Source organism: Myotis myotis, unplaced genomic scaffold (assembly GCF_014108235.1).
Source record: "Myotis myotis isolate mMyoMyo1 unplaced genomic scaffold, mMyoMyo1.p scaffold_m19_p_1, whole genome shotgun sequence".
NCBI lineage: Eukaryota > Metazoa > Chordata > Mammalia > Chiroptera > Vespertilionidae > Myotis > Myotis myotis.
The window spans coordinates 118,562,564-118,581,791 of NW_023416313.1; the positions used below are offsets into that span (position 1 = coordinate 118,562,564).

At 52.5% G+C, this 19,228-nt stretch overlaps 1 protein-coding gene across 6 annotated transcripts in view; it reads left to right on the plus strand.

The window, feature by feature from the left end:
• The window catches only part of LINGO1 (leucine rich repeat and Ig domain containing 1), a 287,919-nt gene that overhangs the window by 246,528 nt on the left and 22,163 nt on the right, over positions 1–19,228 (plus strand). The window contains exon 1 of one of the 6 annotated variants that reach the window (XM_036349739.1): positions 13,825–14,035. The exons of 2 other annotated variants lie outside the window; for them this stretch is intronic. Coding sequence is in view for 1 of the 4 variants with exons in the window: in XM_036349730.1 (XP_036205623.1) it covers positions 16,116–16,121 (6 nt within the window). In the remaining 3 variants the exon portion in view is untranslated. Of the gene's footprint in view, positions 1–13,824; positions 14,036–15,397; positions 15,886–16,006; positions 16,122–19,228 lie in introns of those variants that run through there. 3 more of the 6 variants (XM_036349747.1, XM_036349767.1, XM_036349730.1) reach the window with 3 other exon arrangements.

The window sequence follows — 19,228 nt, forward strand, 5'->3', positions numbered from 1 at the left end:
GTAATCTTGGGGCTCAGTTTACTCTTCTGTAAAATGGGGTTATAATGCTACTGAGGACCCCAAAGTTCTTCCCTCTTACCATCCCCTCTGCCATCCCACTTTCCTGTCTTCCTAGATACCTCAGAACAGAGCCCAGAAACAGGGAGGAAAAAAGGAGGCAGGGAAATAAATATCTCACCGTCTGTCCGTCCATCTGTTAGCAAAGGTGGCATCAGTTTTCATCGAGGTGGGGAATCTGCAAAGTAGTCAAAAAAATATCCCTCTGTGATTCCAGCAGCCCAGCTGTTCTCTTTCAGGAAAAGTGCTGAGGGCTGAAAATAAAATAAAGGAACAATAATAGACAGACACAAGGAAAGAAGGGAGAGAGGGGAGGAAGAGAAGAGCAAAATAGACAGGAAAGAGAGAGGCAGGCATGGAGCAGGGCAGCAGAGAGTGGGCCAAGGTTTTGTCAGGGCCTTTCTAGCTACCTGGAACAGCATTCAGCAAGGCTACCTTTGACCTACTCTGAGCTGCCAGCCACTCCATTCCCACTTGAACCTGGGCTCAAAGGCAGTGTCATCTGTGATCTTTAAAGTTGCTATTGTATCTGTAAATCTTCCTGCTTAATATCAGGGAGGCCTTTGGGCCCTTGCTTGGCCTTTTAGAAATGGTGGCATCTCAGCTGGGGAGGGAGACCTTGGAAAGGAATTTCCAGGCTCCTGTTTGGCCTCTGACTATATTCTGACTCTGGTCCCCAAGATAGGCACTTGTGGCCACTCCATGGGCCTGTACAGACCCCATTTTGTCCATCCTCTGCACCTTTGCACCTGCTGTTCCTTCCTCCTAAAATGTCTGTCCCCCTCTCTCCATGGAAAGATCCTACCTTTCTTGCAAAACTGCCTCCTCCACGGAGACCCCTGAGATTTCCTCCCAACCTCCAGGGCTTGTCTCTCCTCCCTTTCTGCTCTGATCATAGTGGGCCTGCCTTTCCCTGGCCCGTGCTCTGGCAGATGGGCTGGGGCCATTTAAGATCTGGCTTCCTCGTGCCTTTGGTCAGGGACAGGACACTTCTTGGTGCCATAGCAGGGCCAGGTTTGAGAGCCTCTGGGGGCCTTGGGTTCTCAGCAGGCCACTCACCTACCTCTAAACTCCCACTAGGGAGGCCACTAAGGAAACTGCCCTTCCTGCTTCAGAATCAGTGCCTTTCAAGTAAGCAGTTAGAGCAATGAGTTCTAAGTCCCAGACCACATAGCCACCCAGCCTGAAGTCCTCTTCAGGCCTCTACACTCTTCAGCTAGAGTGTACCCTGGGTGCTGGTTCCAGCTTTGTCACTTACTTCTCTACGATCTTGGGTAAGGTACTGTGCTTCTCCGTGCCTCTGTTTTATCATCTGTAAAATGGGGAAGCTAACAGAACCTTCCTCATAGAGTTGTTGCGAGTGTGAAACAAGTTATCGCCTAGATTATAGGAGGTCCTGGAGTTAGACATTTACTTTTCCCCCCCGGGTCTGTGGCAGGGCCTGCCTCCTTCTGGGCCCAGTTTAGATGAGCATGCCCTCCCTGGCTGTCAGCTAATTCCAGCTCAGTCACTTATGGAGACAGAGGTGCCTCAGAGGCACATGGAGGAAATCTCTCATGCTGTAATTTCAGGCCGTGAGAATGGATTTGGGATAATATCACGCAGACTCAGCCAGGGGAGAGTCTGGGCCAGGGGCTGGCCCTGAATGTGTGTTTATGCTCTGCCACAGCTGCTCCCAAGAGGGAGGGCTGGTTAGCCTCTACTCTGGCCCTTTTGGAAGTGGAGAAACCCCAGGTTCCTGCCATGCCCCTCCTGCTCATAGATTTGTGACTACATTTGGGGCACAAAGAAGAGGAAAGGAAAACTTGGCCTCTGGATGAATTATGAGCTACAGCCTGGTCCCCTCACCACTTTCCGCCCCCACTCCAATCAGCTCTCTTGGTTGCCATGACAGCAGGGAGCTGGGAAGCAGGATTCCTTCTGGGGACAGAACCAGAGTGTGCTAGCATACGTGCCCATGGTGGGCAGTGTATCCATGTGCCTGCCCAGGTCTTCCTGCAGGCTGGTGTGTGGTGGTGTGCGGGGGGGAGCTGTGTTTGGGTGGGGCCACACTCCCCTGACAAGTAGGAACAAGCATTTGTTCATGATACTTCTCACACTTCAGACGTCACTGGCATTTATCTTAGCCATGAGATATACAGTCACCCCTTTCCCCCAGCTTGTTAACTATGGAGGCCATAGGTATGCCTGTCCCAATCACACCCCCACCAGGCTCATGCAGAAGACCCTTCACCACCCTTCTCATGTTGCTGGCCCATGAATGAAGCAGGCAATATAGGCAGTGCTGTCCCAATTTGTAGATAGGGAAACTGAGGCCTGCTCATACACTCACTCGTTCACTGGACTCACCCTGACTGCCAACTAGGCTGAGGCTCTTCTGGGGTTTCCTGGCACCCCCAGGCAGTGTATGTGTCCGAGAACCACTGGGATCTTATGCTCCTGGGCTGTCTCCTCTTCCACACCTGAGTGAGGCTGGCTAATGTCCACCACAAGGGGAGAATTATCAATAAGGTGTTTAACTGCTTCTCTGTTCTTAAGTTCAGAGCTAAATGCTGGCTTAAGGAAAGGCTGCCAGCCATTCTAAAGTGGGGTTGGAGTCAGCTCTCCAGTGGGACCAGTAAAACATGTGTGGGTACAAAGTGAGCGCAGGCCTGTAACTAAGGGCCTGCAGGGACCAACTTGCCTTCATTTGTTCATGGTGCTTCTCACACTTCAGACATTGCTGGCATTTATCTTAGCCATGAGATGTGCAAGCACCCCCTCCCCTAGCTTGTTAACTAATGTGAAAATGACCCTGCCAAGTTTTAGAGTGGAGAGAGAGCTGGACACTGGAAGGATGAGTGGTGATGAGGTCCACCCCGCTGCCTGCTGCTTGGGCTGCTCTAGGGAGAGATGGTGAGAAGGAGCAGGCCTCAAGGTCAGCTCCCCATTCTCCCCAACCCATTGTGTACCCTGGGGGTCCTCCCTGACCCCTGCATCATGAGCTGTGATGTATGAAGTCTTTGCAAGCTGGCTGGCCAGGGCCGCCTCCTCCCAGAAAACTCTGCCCCTGATTTGGAGAGGGACTGGGTGGTCTTCTTGACCCTGTTCTCTTTGGGGAAGGATGAAGGCTCCCAGACAGGCCCGTCCTGGGAGGAGGAGTGTCTGGGTGTGCACTAGGAAATTTCTGGAGGACACACCAGGGCCCTCTCCCTACTTGCCCTATGAGCCATTATGGCAGTGCAGAAGTTTGTGGCTTGTTTTCATGCCCCAGCAGGTGATATGAACACTGCATCTGAGTATATTGTGCCCATGTTTTGGTTTGAGAGTGTGGGGGCCCTCCCATTGTCTGAGACTTTCCAGATCATGCCACAGTGGGCAGCCAGCCTGAGCCACATCCTTTATCCAGTGAAGAGGGGTCCTCTATCCAACCCTAAAACTCGGTGAATGTCACCAGGGCCAGACCTGGCCACTGGTCCTGGCTTTACTGGGACAAGTCATCTCCCTTTCCTGAGCTTTAGTTTTTCATCTGTGAAATGGGCACAGCAGCCCCTTCTGCACATGTTGCTGGAGGGATTGAGGGAGCCAGCCCAGCGCTGTGTTCATCAGCTTTAGGAGTGGCCAGTGAGAAGTCAGTTAGAGCTTAGCCTTCCCTGAACTCAGACTGGCTCTGGGTTCATTTCCTGTCATCTCAGGTACATGTGCTGGTTCTCTCTTGCCCTCCTGGTGTCACTCACACTTCCACCAACAGCACCCTCATTTCCCAGGTAACAGAAATGCCTCAAGCAGGTGGAGGGCCCAGAAGGAGCAGGTAGATGCTCAGGTCTGCCCTTGGGACCCCCAGAACCAGAGCATCCCCTCATCCACCTGGCCTCCAGCTTCTGGTAGCCAGTTGTAGGCTTCCAGGATAACGTGGGCAGAGAAGGGACAGAGAGAGCTGGCACTGCCCAGATACAGACCACAGGTGCTGCTCTTCCCCAGCACAGCCAGGAAGCCCTAAAAGGGGACTTGGGTTTTCTGACTGTGGTGAGAAGCCTTGGAGAATGTGGGAGACGCAGAAAAGTCCTGCTCAGGAAGCTTAACTCTGACACACACAACAGAGATGACACCTCCTGCCTAACAGTGATACACTCACCATAGATCTGCCACACAACACAATTATATTTTCTATATATATAAAAGTGACCAACTGTCCATCCATCCAACCATCTGACTGACCGACCAGCTGGCACATATGATGCACACTGGCAATTTAAAATTAAACATTGACTTGCACGTACACGATATATATTAAGCTCTCGCTGGTGCCAATTGCATGCCTATGTTTCAATCTGTCATTGTCGATCGTGAATTTGGTTGACACTTTTATTATAGAGCAAGGGTGAATAGTGATATTAAAATATTTCTTCTAATTAATTTCCCTTCAATGTGCATGAATTTGTGCACAAGCCACTAGTATTTTTAATAACCACTAACACAACAAACTAATACATACACAAAGCAGGCACTACTGCACCAACTAGACTCTACCACAGTGGTCACTCTCTTGAGGGCTGACCATTCAGTGCCCAAGGCCCTGAATGGATTATGTCACATAATCCTCATGACTTTTTGGATTAGGGAAAGGACTTGCCCAAGTGCTCTGCTCAGAGGCGTCCATATTCCAGAAGGTTTTCCCACTCATCGCCTTCCTTGCCTTTGGAGATTGCCATAACCTCCGGTCCTATCCCTAGGGGCCTGCTCTCCTACCTGGTTCAGCCAGGTAGCCTTTCTGTGCCCCATTCCTTCTCAGCCCTCAGCATCACTCAGGGGACCTGGTCAGGTTCACCTGTCACTAGCTGAGAGTCAGGTCTGCCTTTCTCTCCCCTGATCCTCCGAGAGGAGAGTCAGCCAGAGAGATGGGGAGTGTGTGTGTGTGTGTGTGTGTGAGAGAGTGTGTGTGTGTGTGAGAGAGAGAGAGAGAGAGAGAGAGAGAGAGAGAGAGAGAGAGAGAGAGAGAGAGAGACTATCAGGGTGGGGCTGATGCTGATCTGTGAGAGCCATGAGGGGCTGTGGTCTGACCTGACCAGCCCACCCCGAAAAGTAAGCACCCTGCCAAGTTCTTTGTAGCAGCTGGGGTCACATTCTGCATGCTCCCCCATTCAGTTTGGTGCAGACTTTGAAACCAGACAGACACCTTTCAACTTCCCCACATATGACCTATGTGATCCTGGGCAAAGATGTCCTTAGGGCTCAGAATGAGCACCCAGTCCTAGGAGTTGCCCCTTGAAGATGCCTCCATCCCACTCAGACCAGGCTACCTGGCTATCACTGTAGGCACCTGCTGCCAGCTGCCCCCAGCCCACTGGGCAGGCGCCAGACAGGACATGCCAATGGCTGGGAGTTCTCATGCAGCAAAAGAGCTCCTGGGAACACCACACCACAGTGGCTGTCACAACATGATGCTGAGCACCAATTTTGATGCCATAATCCCCCCCACCTCCTCCTGGGGCTGAGTTCAGCTGGTGTGGGGAAAGGTAGGAGGCCCAGGCTCCAGGCCTCAACTCTGACTTGGGCAGCTGCAATGCTTCTCTGTGTATCTGCAAAACAGGCCATAGTGGGACAGACCAAGGCTGCACAAGATAAGATAAAGGGGTACAGAGAAAACCCCTGGAGGAGAGCCTAAGCCCAAAGTGTAGCTGATAAGAACTTTCAAGATTCCCTTCTTTGGGGAGAAGGAAACTACTGAGAGAACTAATGCTCTCCTGAGGGTATTTGGGGACTGGGGACAAGAGCCTATCTGCTGCCCAAAGCCCAAGTGATGAGCCCAGCCCTGCTCCCTGTGTGCCCTTGGGAGGGTAGATGGAGGGTGATCTCACTGCTTTTCTAGGGCCAGGCTGCGTGAGGGCACCTTCCCTATGCCCTTGCCAGAGCTGAGCACACCAGGGACATCCAAGTGCCCAAATCAGGCTGCATCTGAGAGACTGCAGACCCCAAATTTGAGAAATAGTGGAGTTTAAGCTCTCCACCATCAAGGAGACAAAATAATATTATTTCCAGCCACCACTCCTACCTCCCTCCCCCCCATCCCAAAGCCTCTCTGTGGTGGTAGCTCTGGCTCTAGATCCCTGCCTTCATCTTTCTTCTCTGCTCCCTGTGGATGGGGGTGCCCTGTGTGTGGTGGAGCCTAGAGTGGGCCAAGCACTGGCAGCAGGCACCTTCCTTTCCTCAGCTGCTCCTCACTTCTTAATCATGGCCTGGACTCAGGCTTTAATGAAGTATAAACAGGGCCTGGTGGAGGGAAGCCTCATTAGGCCTGATCTAATTCGGAGCCCTGTAAGATTGGGGTGGATGAGAGAAGGAGAAGGAGTGCCCTACTGTGCATCAGGAATATCATACCTGTATGCTCACTCCTGGACCATCTCCACACTCCCCAGATAGTGTGAATGGAAAGCGACTCAGAGGTAGGTGACATGCCCAAGGTCACACAGCCAGCAAGAGGCTTCCTGGGATGTGCACCTATGTGTCTGGCTCTAGTATCCAGTTCTTTCCAGGACCCCAACCTGCCTCAGCAAATCAGGCTGCGCAGAACCTCAGAGTTCTTCAGGCCCCCTTAGCATCCTCTGTGGCAGGTCTGTCCAGCATCTGCTTGCACACCACAGTGATGGGGATCTCACAGCCTGGTTTGGCTCTTTATGTCTGTGGACCTCCTCTCTCTCCCACCACCCCCTGACTCCACAGTGGGTCAGAAGAGCGGGCAGGGAGTGAGGCAGCCAGATTTCAGCCTCTCTCCACACCCAACCTTCATTCATCTCCCTCTGCAGTCTGGGAGGGTGTGGGCAAGTCCATACAATGCCAGGCACTGACTGCCCTTTGTTAGACTTGTCTAACAAGTTGTGTATGGTTCATCTTATAATTCCAATAATTTATAGGCATATTAGTGACCAGGCAGCTGCCCTCAGTCCCAGCCAGATGGAATGGGGTGATGCAGCTGGAAGCCTCTGCTGATATTTACTTTCTCCCACCATCAATTATTAAGGAGCTCTCCTTCATTTTTGTACATAATTACATGCACTATTATGGTTCAAATTCCCCTGCTCGTAATCCCTTTGGAGAGAGCGCAGCCTGCCTAACAGGGCTGTGCTGGTCTGGGGACCTAGCTGGCTAGAGAACACAGCAAGCAGACACTCTACCTGAGAGGGAGAGGGTGAAACCACTCAGGCCAGTTGCCTTTCCCCACCATTCTGGGCCAGGCCTTTGCCCCTGCTGTTTTCTCTACTCAGAGCACCATGCCCCACTGTACAGCTGGTTGACTCCTGCTCACCCTTTGGATTTCAGCTCAGCCATTGTCACCTTTCCTACCTTCTGTTTATCTATCATGACTCCCCAGTGCCTGCCCTGTGTGTGCATGACTCCCAACGCTTTCCTCGCCTCAGCCTGGATCATGTTGCATTGAACCTTCCTACTAGACCAGGCCTATCTGGGGCACAGAGAAAGCTGTAGTGTTTGTTGAGTGAATTAATGGATAGATGTAGATGGAGAGATGCCTCCACCTGCTTCACCACTAGTGAGCCCACTGAAGCCCTGGTCCCACCTCCTCTTCCAGGAAACCTTTCCTGACTACTGCAGCCACACACATCTCCCTTTCCTCCCAACTCCACCAGACCTTCTTGCTCTGGGCTGGGGCCCCCAGAGTGCAGCAAGGCCTGGGCCCTCCATCTATGCCCCCAGCATAAAACAGAGGGCAGGATAGGATGGAGGGAGAGACTATCTCAGCTCTGCTGTGTGACCTGGGGAAGTAGCTTACCTTCCCTGATCCTATTTTCCTCATTTGGGGATTTGGGGATAATAACAGTTCCTACTTTACTGGGTTGTGGTTGAGGCTTATGTGAGATAAATGATAAAAGCACCAAATACAGGGTCTATTATGTTGTGGGTGCTCAAGCAATATTCCTTAACCTTAACCATTTTCTGTCTGTGAACTGAATCGAGGTAAAATTGAACTGAATTGTGTTGAATTGAATCATCTTCTAATTCACACCTTCTCTTGTCTATACCTTTTTGTTTTTAGTCTCCCCTACTATGTAGCTTGCTCCAGGCTTGGCTCATGGGGGCCTCTGAAAATATTTCAGATTGATTTACACAGACTTTCCAAGCATCTCAATCTACACCTACGAAGGGAGAAGGGGGCAAGTCTCTCCTGTTCTACAGAAGAATAGACCAAGGCCAGAGAGATAATATGGCCTCTCCTAGTTAGTGGCAAATTGAGGAATCAAGCCCTGGCCTCCCACTGGACTTGAAAGCCCAGGAATATCTCCCTGGAGACCCTGAGGCTCCATTTCTTCCTCTGTAAGAAGATATAATAATTGAATGGACCCATGTGGTTTCTGAAAGAATTAAATGAGTGAGAACTACTGTGCCTGCTCATGGTGAACATTTCAGAGTGTAGGGTTTGGGATAGGCCCAACTCTACTACCTCCGTTTCTTCTCTCCCCAGAGGCAACACTGCTGTTGATCATTCCCATGTATGTTTTTATATTTTTCCTATATATGTAGTTGGCCATACACAGTCTAGGGTTTGTTTTTAAACCCTATGTAAATGGTACTATCTTATACATGTCATGGGTGTTTTCATCAACATTGTGTTTGTGGGGTAACCCACACTAATGCAGGTAACTCCAGCGTATTTGTTTTCAGTGTTGCATAATATTCCACTGTGTGATTGTGCCACATTCTGTTCATGCCTTCTCCCAACAATGGCACCCCAGTGAGTGTTCCTGTACTTGCTTCCATAGGCGTATCTCTCCAGTTATATACCCAGGAGGGAGTTGTTGGGTCACAGTTGTGACCCAACTCTACTGGATAAGCACCTAGTTGCTCTGTCATTTCTCACCCAGGCTGGCAGCAGGTACTTTGCCTGCATTGTCTCAATGCCCAGTCCTATTGGGAGAAAGGAGTTTTTATACTCATTTTACAGATGGAGCAGGTATTAGTTATCAATTTCTTTGTAACAAATCACCCCAAAACTCAGTGGCTTAAGACAACAAATATTTATTATCTTAGAGTTTCTGTGGGTCAGGTGAGGCTTAGCTGGGTGTGTCTGGCTCAAGGCCTCTCACAAAGGTGCAGTCAAGGTGTCAGCCAGAGTATCAGTCATCTCAAGGCTGGACTTGGGGAAGGTCTGCATCCAAGCCTGCGCGTGTGGCTATTGGCAGGTCTTGGTTCCTTGTGAGGTGTTAGTTAGAGACATCAGTTTCTTTCCATGCTTCTTCTCAACAGAGCAGCTATTCACATGGCAATTGGCCTCCGTCATAGAGAACAAGCATGTAACGGAATGAGGGCATCAAAGATGGAAGCCGCAGTCTTTTTGTAACCTCATATCAGAAGTGGTATTACTTCTGCCATAAATGAGCCAATTAGTCCAGGCCACACTTGAGGGTAGGGGATTGCACATGTAGTGGGGAGGGCAGAATACCATAAGGCAGGGACTATCTGGGGTCATCTTAGGGACTGCCTATTACAGGGCTCAGAGAGGTGAAGTGACTTGCCTAGGGTCACAAGGTTAGATATAGAGCCAGGACTGGAACTCAAGACTGCTTGGCCCTGAGGTTGGAGACCTTCTGAGCTGCCACACCGCTTTTGACTTAAGTTAATAATAGGTTCTAACTTCAGTTAAACAAGTTTCCTGCACAACAGAACTCACAACAAGCACTTAATAAGTGGATTTGCTAATCATGCTGCCTGTTTGCACACATTAGCGCAAGTACCCCCTGGCATGAGCCATGTGGATAGCTGAGCCCATACCTTTGGGAGAAGATTTTCTGCCAAGCCTGGAGCCCAGATTCCCAAAGACCAGGGAGTGGTCCCTTCACACAAACTGCCTTTTGTGTTTGCATTTTTGTTTTGCCCTCAATTTAATTATTTCAGTGGTGTGTGTGTGTGTGTGTGTGTGTGTGTGTGTGTGTGTGTGTAATGGAGTGTACACTTCCCTGTGTTCTAAGAAGAGCTAACTGCAAAGTCAGGAATGTCAGGTATTTCCCAGATGGGCTTCTGGATGGAAGGGCTAACAAGCCCCCTTCCTGCCTGGACCCAGACAAATTTCCTGCTTCTCAGCTACTATGGATGCAGCAACCAGGTGCACAGCTCAGTAGGGGTGTGTGAGTAGGCTGAGCAGGGGCCAGCCCTGGGACCTTGTCTCTCTATGGTGCTTCTGCCTTGGGGCCTCCCAGAGCCTTTTGACTCCCATGGTTCTTAGTGTGATTCCAAGTAATGGAGGCTGCTGCCTACGTTGCTTCTAGATAAGTAGATGTTGCTGATACTGGGATATTTCCAATGGAGGTGTGGGTGACCAAGACCCTGAGATGAGGGGACATGAGAGTTGAGGATTTAAGAGTACTCCTGGCCCCCACGTCCTGGCCCCTTCCACAGAGAAACCCATTGGTCTGTTCTGAATAATGGATTTCAGTCGACTTTAATTTGTACACATCACACCCTCTGGAATCAGGACTCTGGGCTGTCTGTGGAAACTGGAGGCAACACAAGATTAGTCCCTGCCTTCCTCGTGTTCCTGATCCTCAAAGGACGAAGAACAAGGTCAAGGCCTTTCCTAGTGGGAATGCTGCCAGGACCTTTATTTATTTATTTATTTTTAATTTTTTATTGATTAAGTTATTACATATGTGTCCTTATCCCCACATTACCCCCATCCCCCCCCCCACTCATACCCTCACCCCCCCTGTTGTCTGTGTGCATTGGTTAGGCCTATATGCTTGCATATAAGTCCTTTGGTTGATCTCTCCCCCTTACCCCCAACCTCCCCTACCTTCCTCTGAGGTTTGACGGTCTGATCAATGCTTCTCTGACTCTGGATCTGTTTTTGTTCATCAGTTTATGCTGTTCATTATATTCCATAAAAGACTGAGATCATGTGATATTTATCTTTCTCTGACTGGCTTATTTCACTTAGCATAATGCTTTCCAGTTCCATCCATGCTGTTGCAAATGGTAAGAACTCCTTCTTTCTTACCACAGTGTAGTATTCCATTGTATAGATGTACGACAGTTTTTTAATCCACTTATCTACTTAGGCTGTTTCCAAATCTTAGCTATGGTGAATTGTGCTGCTATGAACATAGGGGTGCATATATCCTTTCTAATTGGTGTTTCTAGTTTCTTGGGATATATTCCTAGAAGTGGGATAAGGAGGGCCTACAGGCTCAGAGGCAGACAGCAAGCATAACAGTAAGTATAATAACCACGAAAATACCTGCATTTATCAAGAGCCTACTATGTGCCAGGCCCAGCATCAAGTACTGGATATATATTAAGTAATGAGATCCTAACACTAACCCTGTGAAATGGGTTTTACCGATATTCCCATCTTACTGAGGAGGAAACCAAGACTTGGAGAGGTGCCCAAGGACACAAAGGCCAGCTCAGAGCAGGAGACTTTGAACAGGCTTCTGGAAAAAGGGGGCTGTCCTTTGAGTCCTTGGGCACCTCTCTAAAATGGCTGGGGCATTGGAGTCTGCTGAGACCTCTTATTAGCAAGAAAAACAAAGACCAGGAGTCCAGGAATGACCCTAAGTCCCTAGGAGGCTGAAGCCACAGATGTCATTCAAGGAGCCCCTGTGGGAGGCCTCATCCCACTCTCCCCAGTGTCTAGATAGGGCCACAGAGACCTGTACTTAGAGACCCCCAAGCCAACACCTCACTGTATAGCTGGGAGAACTTTCCCCAGGATGGGCAATGACCCTCTCCTGGTCACACAGCAAGTCAATAAGAGGTCAGAATCAAATTTACAGCATAAAGTGGGATATGGGCACTTCCAGCTAGATGCTGGCTCCAACCCTACCCCATTCTTGTTCCATCCCCGTCCCATGCTGTTTGCCCAGTCCCCACCCACCTTCTGGACTCCTGGTCTTTGTTTTTCTTGCTAATTAGAGATCTCAGCAGTGACTCCACTGTCCCAGCCATTTTAGAGCTGTCATTAATTTCAAGTGCCTTCAGAAATAATCATTAGTATAAAACCCCACAAGCTGCTGGGATGCAAGAGGCAGGACCAGCACAGAGCAGGCATACAGACAGGCCTGTGTGCCACCCATTCCTTCCTGTGCTCTTGGGGGACCCATCCTCATCTTGCATCCTCAGCTCCCCCAGAGTCGGGGAGAAGAGGGCTTGGGCTCTGACATCAGAGGCAAAACCCAGCTGGCCGTCCTGCACACAGAGTGAACTTGAGCAACTCAACAGTCCCCTGGGAGCCTCAGTTTTTTTCATCTGTACAATGGGGATAGAAGTACCAGTCTTGAAGTGAGAAGTACATAAAGTATAGTTCAGAGCCTGGCTTACTATAGGGGAGGAATAAATGTTAGAGGGCCCTGTCCCCTCTCCAGAGTTTCCTGGCAAACCCATTCCAGCTTCTCTGCTCTGCTGTGAGGGCTCAGACTGCAGCAGGCTGGCTCTTTCTCACAGCTATCAGCTCTTGATTGACTGCGAGTTGTTGAGTTTTCATTCCAAAGCCAGGATCTGCTCTGTGCCCATCCATATAACATGTTGTCTTGGGCCTACTACCATTGGGAGCTTCTAGTCTGAGGACAGAGAGGGATGAGACTGGAGCCTTGTCTCTGAGGCCATTTCAGTCCAGGGAGAGAAGACAGGAATAGAACAGTCTTAGTTTTGGTCTCAAAGCACAGGTGGAGACAAGGAGAGGGCATGCCAAACAGGTGGACCAGTGAGAACAAAGGCTGGGAGGTGTGGGTGAACCTTCAATGGTAGCGCCTGAGTATTTTTCCCTGGTTGTGTCAGTGAAGACCCAGACTGGGCCACTCCCAAATGTCCCCATGGCCCTAGGACCCCTGGCAGGTTGGGGGCTGCTCTCCAGACTGTTCTGCAGCTCATGTAGAGGCTCTGACTGGGTGAGGGCCCAATAACAGGCCTCCCTTTTATGGGGTCTCTGATGATAAGGTCAGGAACCTGTACTCTCACCAAGCCCAGGCTGGATCCTCAAAAAGGCCTTTTCTTCAAGTTCTTCCCCCTAAAGCCTTCCCCTTCCTATTATTTCCACTGGTGAAATAAGACTGGGGATGCTGGTACAGGTCATTTCTTTTGAAGAAACAGGGAAGGAAAATGGCTTGGATAGTGTTAGCAATGTAGAACTAAGACTGCAGGGCAATTCCTCCCAGACACAGCTCTGCTGTCACCCCTGAAAGGGTCATTTTGGGCCCCAGAGAACCCTACCCCGGGATGCCAACTTCCTCAGGCAGCATCTGGGGGCTAGCTGGGGGACACTAGGCATGCTCCCACTTCTCTGACAAGATAATGAGGCAGGGAGCAGGTGAGTCGGGGGTGGAGACAGGCCAAGGCTGTGCTGTTCCAGAGTCAGACGCCACACCAGGAATAGCCCCCGCCGTCGCCTTCCCTCCCTGCTGCTAGCCCCTGCAGGTCTGCTCTCCCTCACATCTAGTGGGACCTTCATGCTGGAGCATGAGCATGTCTATTCTTGCTGGGCTGGTGGGAGGAGGCGGTGCGGGAGTTGGGAGCACATGGGTAACTCACAAATAGCCTGGAAGGGGGAGCCAGGAGCCTATGTTGGGGTTCAGGCAGCAGAGTTGAGGGGCCAGGGAGCCGCCTTCGCTGGGCTCTTGAAGGGAGGAGGACTCCTGTACCGGTTCTCTTCCCCTCCCACATATAAGTTCCCTCAGCCAAGCCTGCCGCCTACTGGTTTTCTCAGCCCAGAAGGCGATTCAAATTCTCTTTCCAGGCGTATTACCAGCTGTGTGACCACAGGCAAGTCAGTAATCTCTCTGAGCTTGGGATTCCTTGACTCTGTCACAGGGGAACAGCATCTCCTCCCAGGATTGTTGGAGGGTGAATGCAGAGGGCACAGCAGCACAGCATCGGCTTCTGCTAGGAGGGGGGCTCCAGCCAAACCTAGGATGAGGATGGACACAGACATGGAAGACAGGAGATGGTTCTCCAGGCAAGACTATCCCTAGCTGTGGTGTGGCAGTGAGACTGAGAGGTATGCAGAATCTGTTTAGCTGGAACAAAAGGTCTGTGCAACACTTTGGGCTGTGTGTGTGAGGCTAAACAGTGGAGAAGCAAGATTGTGCTGGGGATGGGGGCGAGACTGGTGGCCTCACTGTGACAGCCAGGTTATCTGCAATGAATGTCAGGCATGCTCCATGGGAGGGGGTGGGTAGAGGCACTGGGAACAGGATCTCGGGGTCTGTCTGAAGCCTCAGAGGCCTTGGGCCAGTCTCCTCCACCCAGCCTCAGCTTCTCTGCCTGTCATAACCCCTACTCCTGTGGGCCCAAGGTGTCAGGAGCACTAGTGTGATAAAGGAATGCACTCCCAACTGTGGAGAAGGGGCGAGTATCAGCATTAGTAGTTATCCTAATCAAACTAGCTTAGTGTTAAAGTGCTGGCTTCAAGGAGATGGAAGGGAATATACAGTGGAAGGAGGTGAGGTCCCAAGGGTCTTAGCCCACTAAGCATGCTCTATTTACCAGGACACCCCTGCCAGCCAATTATCTGTATCTGCTGGTCAAGGAGGATCTGGATGTCTGAGGAGAGGTTCCATTCCTTGGTCCCATCGGAGTATGTGGCCCCATCCCAGGACTTCCTGGATCTTTGCAAGGGTACGGAGCCCAGAGGGAAGCTCTATGCTGCCCTCTCCTAGTCGCTGGGTGCAGTATCTGTGGCCAGAGTCTTACAGAGTGGCCTGCTCCCTCTGCTGGACAGGAAACCAGGCTGGGCGGGAATGGGCTGCAAAGGGAAGGAGGGAGCAAGATCTGGTTTGGGTTAAAGCCACTAAGCAAGCGCGCCTTCCTCGCAGTCCCCTCGGGCTTCCCCCTGACCCCCTAGGACACCAGCCTGTGGGCCTTCCAGCGACTCGAAGACATTTCCGAGAAGAGGGGGGGAAGGCGCAGGACAGAGATTCTGGACCAAACCACCCTGACCGGGTGGAGAGCTTTGGCCCTTAACGTACGTGTGTCCGTTCACACGGCAGTGTGCAGTGACTCTACATGCCACTCAGGTTCACATGCACACGTACACGGCCACACAAGAGGGTGAGCGAACACAAGAGGGAGGGTCACGTTGGCCAGTGATTGGCCCTGTGCCCGGACTCGGAGGGGCGCGCCATGTGCAAGGCTGGACACCCGGGCGCCGGCTCCCACGAGAGGCGGGCGCGCCCCTGGCCAGTTTCGCCGTTCTATGGGTGCAGAGCTGCGCGGGGGCGCTGCTTGCTCCCGCCCCCTTCGCGAAAAGGAGATGAGCGCCCCCCCCCCCTCACCTCCCCCTTCCTTAGTGGTGCGGCCGCGCCTTCTCCTCCCCCGCCTGGCTCCTGACGCTCACACGCTGCCTCCCTCCCTTGGACCCCCTCCCTCCCAAGCTCGCTCCTCGCGTTCCCTCCCCACGCCGCAGCAGAGAGCGGCCCCGGCCCGGGCGGAGCCTGCGCGGGTGCGGGAGCGGGCAGGCAGCGGCGGGTCCCGGCCCGGGAGCGTGCGGAGTCCCCACCCGCGCCGCTTCGGTGCCCCTCCTGAGGGGGGCTCCGAGCAGCATGCGCGGTCACTGCCCGAGGGCCTCAGCCCTGGCCCCAGCCCCGCTGCGGAGCGCTCGCGGCCTCCATCCCGGCCCCAGCGGCAGAGGCAGCGGCGTCGCCGGGCCGGCTCTGGACGCAGAACCAGGTTCGTGGAGCCGGTATAGCACGTCCTGAGCGCGCCTGCCCCTCTGTCCACCGGATCCACGGCCTCCTGCCTCCCCACTCCAGGGCCCAGCCCCGTCTCCGGTTTCGGCTGGGCTCCTGCCAGGGTCGGGCCGACAGTCGGAGGGCCAGCTCTGCGAAGGCACAGGACAGACCTGCTGAGGTGATGGAGGAGGAGGTGGAGGAGGAGGTGGAGGAGGAGGAGGAGGAGGAGGAGGAGGAGGAGGAGGAGGAGGAGGAGGAGGAGGAGGAGGAGGAGGAGGAGGAGGAGGAGGAGGAGGAGGAGGAGAAGGAGAAGAAGAAGACTGAGGAGAGAGCTGGGCAGGGGCTGTGGCTTGGCCTGGGAGACATGCAATTGGTGACAGAGCCGAGCACACAGAAGGCGGACCAGAGATGCAGGTGAGCTCGGGCAGCCCCGTGCCAAGCGCCCTTGGGGGCTGCTGTGGGCTCCCCCTGGAGCTGCGCGGCACCACAGTGCGACCCAGACCCCCCTTTGGGGGTCACAGATCTGACCCTCTTCAAGCCTAAGAAATGAAGATTCTTCCTTCCCCTTTCCTCCACTCCAACAAATTCCAGTTGGCTAGCTGGGACGTGGAGCTGTGGAGGAACCCCCACCAGAGTCCCAGTCCTGCTGGTCCTCCACCCCTCCCATTTTGAGGACTGTTCACCCTGAAGGGTACATCCTGGCTCAGAGGGCTGGGTGGCTGCTGCCTTTCTCCTTAGACCACAGATGCCCCCATGCACATGAGCCAGCACGGGTACAACCCCAGTGGTGTGGAGAAAAGGGGAAATGGCGGGTAGGGGGAGTGGAGGAGAGGGAGTTGGGTCTGTGGAGAATCCAGGAACCCATTAGGGGCCTCCCCTTTGTCTGTATTCAGCCCTAGATTCTCACCTCCTCTTGCCCCACTTTTTATTCTGAGGCAGGGTGGGTGGGAAGTGGAAACCAGCCGAGATTGAGATAAGAAGAAGGGAGCCTCTGACTTCGTTGCTCCCCACCCCTCAGGTGGCTAAGGGACCTTAGGAGATGTATCCCTCCAGGTGGCTCCCACTGTGAGGAGTAGAGGGGCCAGGCCCAATGGGCAGTCCCTCCCAGTTCTTGCCTTGGGCCCCTCAGCCCAGCCCCATCCAGCCAGCAGCATTTCCTCTTTGTTCTCAGAGCTCCTGGGGTGGGGGTGGGGAAGAAGGGATATGTTAGAGCAGCCCTGTGCAAACTATGACCGGGATCCAGCCCGTTTGAAATGAATAAAACTAAAAAAAAAAAAAAGAAGACTGTACCCTTTTATGAAATGATGTTTACTTTGAATTCAAATTAGTTCACACAAACACTCCATCCATGCTTTTGTTCCTGCCCTCTGGTCCAGTTTAAGAACCCAAAAGTTTGCCCACCCCTGTGTTAGAGGATGGGAACAGCTCTGCCCTGGTGGGGTGGGAGGGTAGGAGGCCCTGAAGTGGGGGACAAGCCCCTTCCCTGCCAGACCAGCCCTCCCTCAGTTCTCCTCTGCTTGGCTTAGATTGCCAGAGGGCATGCAACCTAGGCTGCCCCTGGGCTCTGGGCTCAGCCCTACTGGTCATTATGCTAACAGCTCAGCACCAGTGCCTTCCTTGCCCAGGGAGCAATGAACCTGGGGCTTCCTCTCATCTAGTGAGGAGTGCTGGTGAGGGAAGAAAGGGTTAGCTGTCCCAGACTCTTTGTTCTTGTGTGGGTTAGGTGGCTCTCAAGAGACCTCATACCTCTGGGAAGATGCCAGCACCTGGTCTGCTGGGACAGCTTGCTTGGACTTCCTCCTTTCTCCTCATGGCCTGAGGCAGGAGAAAGAAAATGAGGTGACAGAAGGGATAAGCCAAAAACTCCTTGGAATCCAGATGGGGATTTCAGGCAGTACCCAGCTGCCCCTCCTGGAGTGGGGCTTAGCAAAGGCCAGGGCAGCCCTCTGTTGTATTCTTGTTGTTTTGGCCCATTTTCCCACCCGCTGCCTATTTAAGTGTGAGGTGGGCTTGGTCAAGGCTGCAGTGCTCCCAGAGTCTGGAGTTAGAGTGGGTCCTGAATCCAAGGGGCCCAGGTATCATGAATGCTTGTGGGCTGAGGGCCCCTATGTGACTGCAGGAGACCACTCTACCCTCTGTAATAGTCCTTTTTGATCCATGCTCAGCTCCTCCATCCCCTGCCTCTGAATATTCATTTTTCCTATATTAGATACTGTTTTCTGAAACCCAGTATTCTAGAGGGACACACGCACATATGAGTCAGACAGAATCCCTGGTGCCAGTGATGGTGCTGTACTCCAGGCACCTACCCAAGCAAATGGCTGGAAGATGACAGTTGGAGCTGTTGGGAAGTGAAGCCATAGGTGATTTGTGCAGGGGCCCCATGGAGGCATGAGGCAGTGTCAGATGGAGGGTGAGGAAGTGGATTGTGTGGGGCTAGGGAAGGGCCTGGAAGGGGAGGCAGGAGGAGGTGTGGTTTCAGAGTCAGAGCTAGTTTGCTGGCCAGGGTCTCTTGGTCTGTCTGCCCTGCATGTGGCACGTCTATGGAAGGATAATGGCCTTCCAGCCCAGGATTCCCCCCTTTCCGATGGCTCTGCTCTGTTACCACCAGTAAGTCCCTCTACATATTCCCCCATCACCTGGCTTGATCCAGCATCCCTACCCAGAGGCCCTCTCCTCTCCTTTCTTTCTTGTGGCCTCTCCTCTAAGAAGCCTTCCTGACTGCTCCAAGTCACTGAACCTCCTCCAGGCACCCACAGCATACTAGTAGAATCACGTTGGATTGCACATAGTATCACACCAGCCTATTCATTCATGCATTTATTCTATACATCCTGGATGAGCTGCCTGCTTGGCTCCAGCCTAGGCCCTCCCATGGCTCCCATGGACAGCCTTGAGCATCCTTGGACAATCCTATGCCCAACCCCTGAGCTTCCCTGCCTGGTCCCCAAGACACTGGGAGGCACAAGGGAGCAGCTGTTGGCTGGGGGCAAAGACTACCTGGAGAGGACACAGTGTCCTTGGCCTGTACTGATGGACAGAGCTGGGTAACATCAAGGATGCCCCAGGCAGGGGTTGAGGTTGAGGAGAACCAAGGCAGGGTGCTCTCAAACAGATACTCATAGAAGGATGGGATTTGTTCCTGGGGGCTGAGACAGTCAGGGGTCTCCAGGAAGAGAGACTGAGTGGGTCCTGAGGTAGTAGCAGATGTTGAAGAGACACACAGAAAGCAGGGTATTCCAGAATCGGGACAGTTCTTTGGAGAACATGTGTGAGGGAGGGCAAGTTCATTTCCAAATGCATTCAAACCATTCTTGATGCTGACCTTTGTTTCTGTGTTGAATAAATGAGTGAATGAATATCCTCAGGTGCTATGGACCTGGTAGAGTTGTGCTGACAACAGTCTCCTCCTCATGTGTGTTCAGTTCCTTCCAGGTCACTTTATAGTGAAGTTGTTGAGGGTGGACCCTGGAGCCAGATGCCCAAGTTTAAATCTCAGCTCCATACTGCCTGGCTCTGTG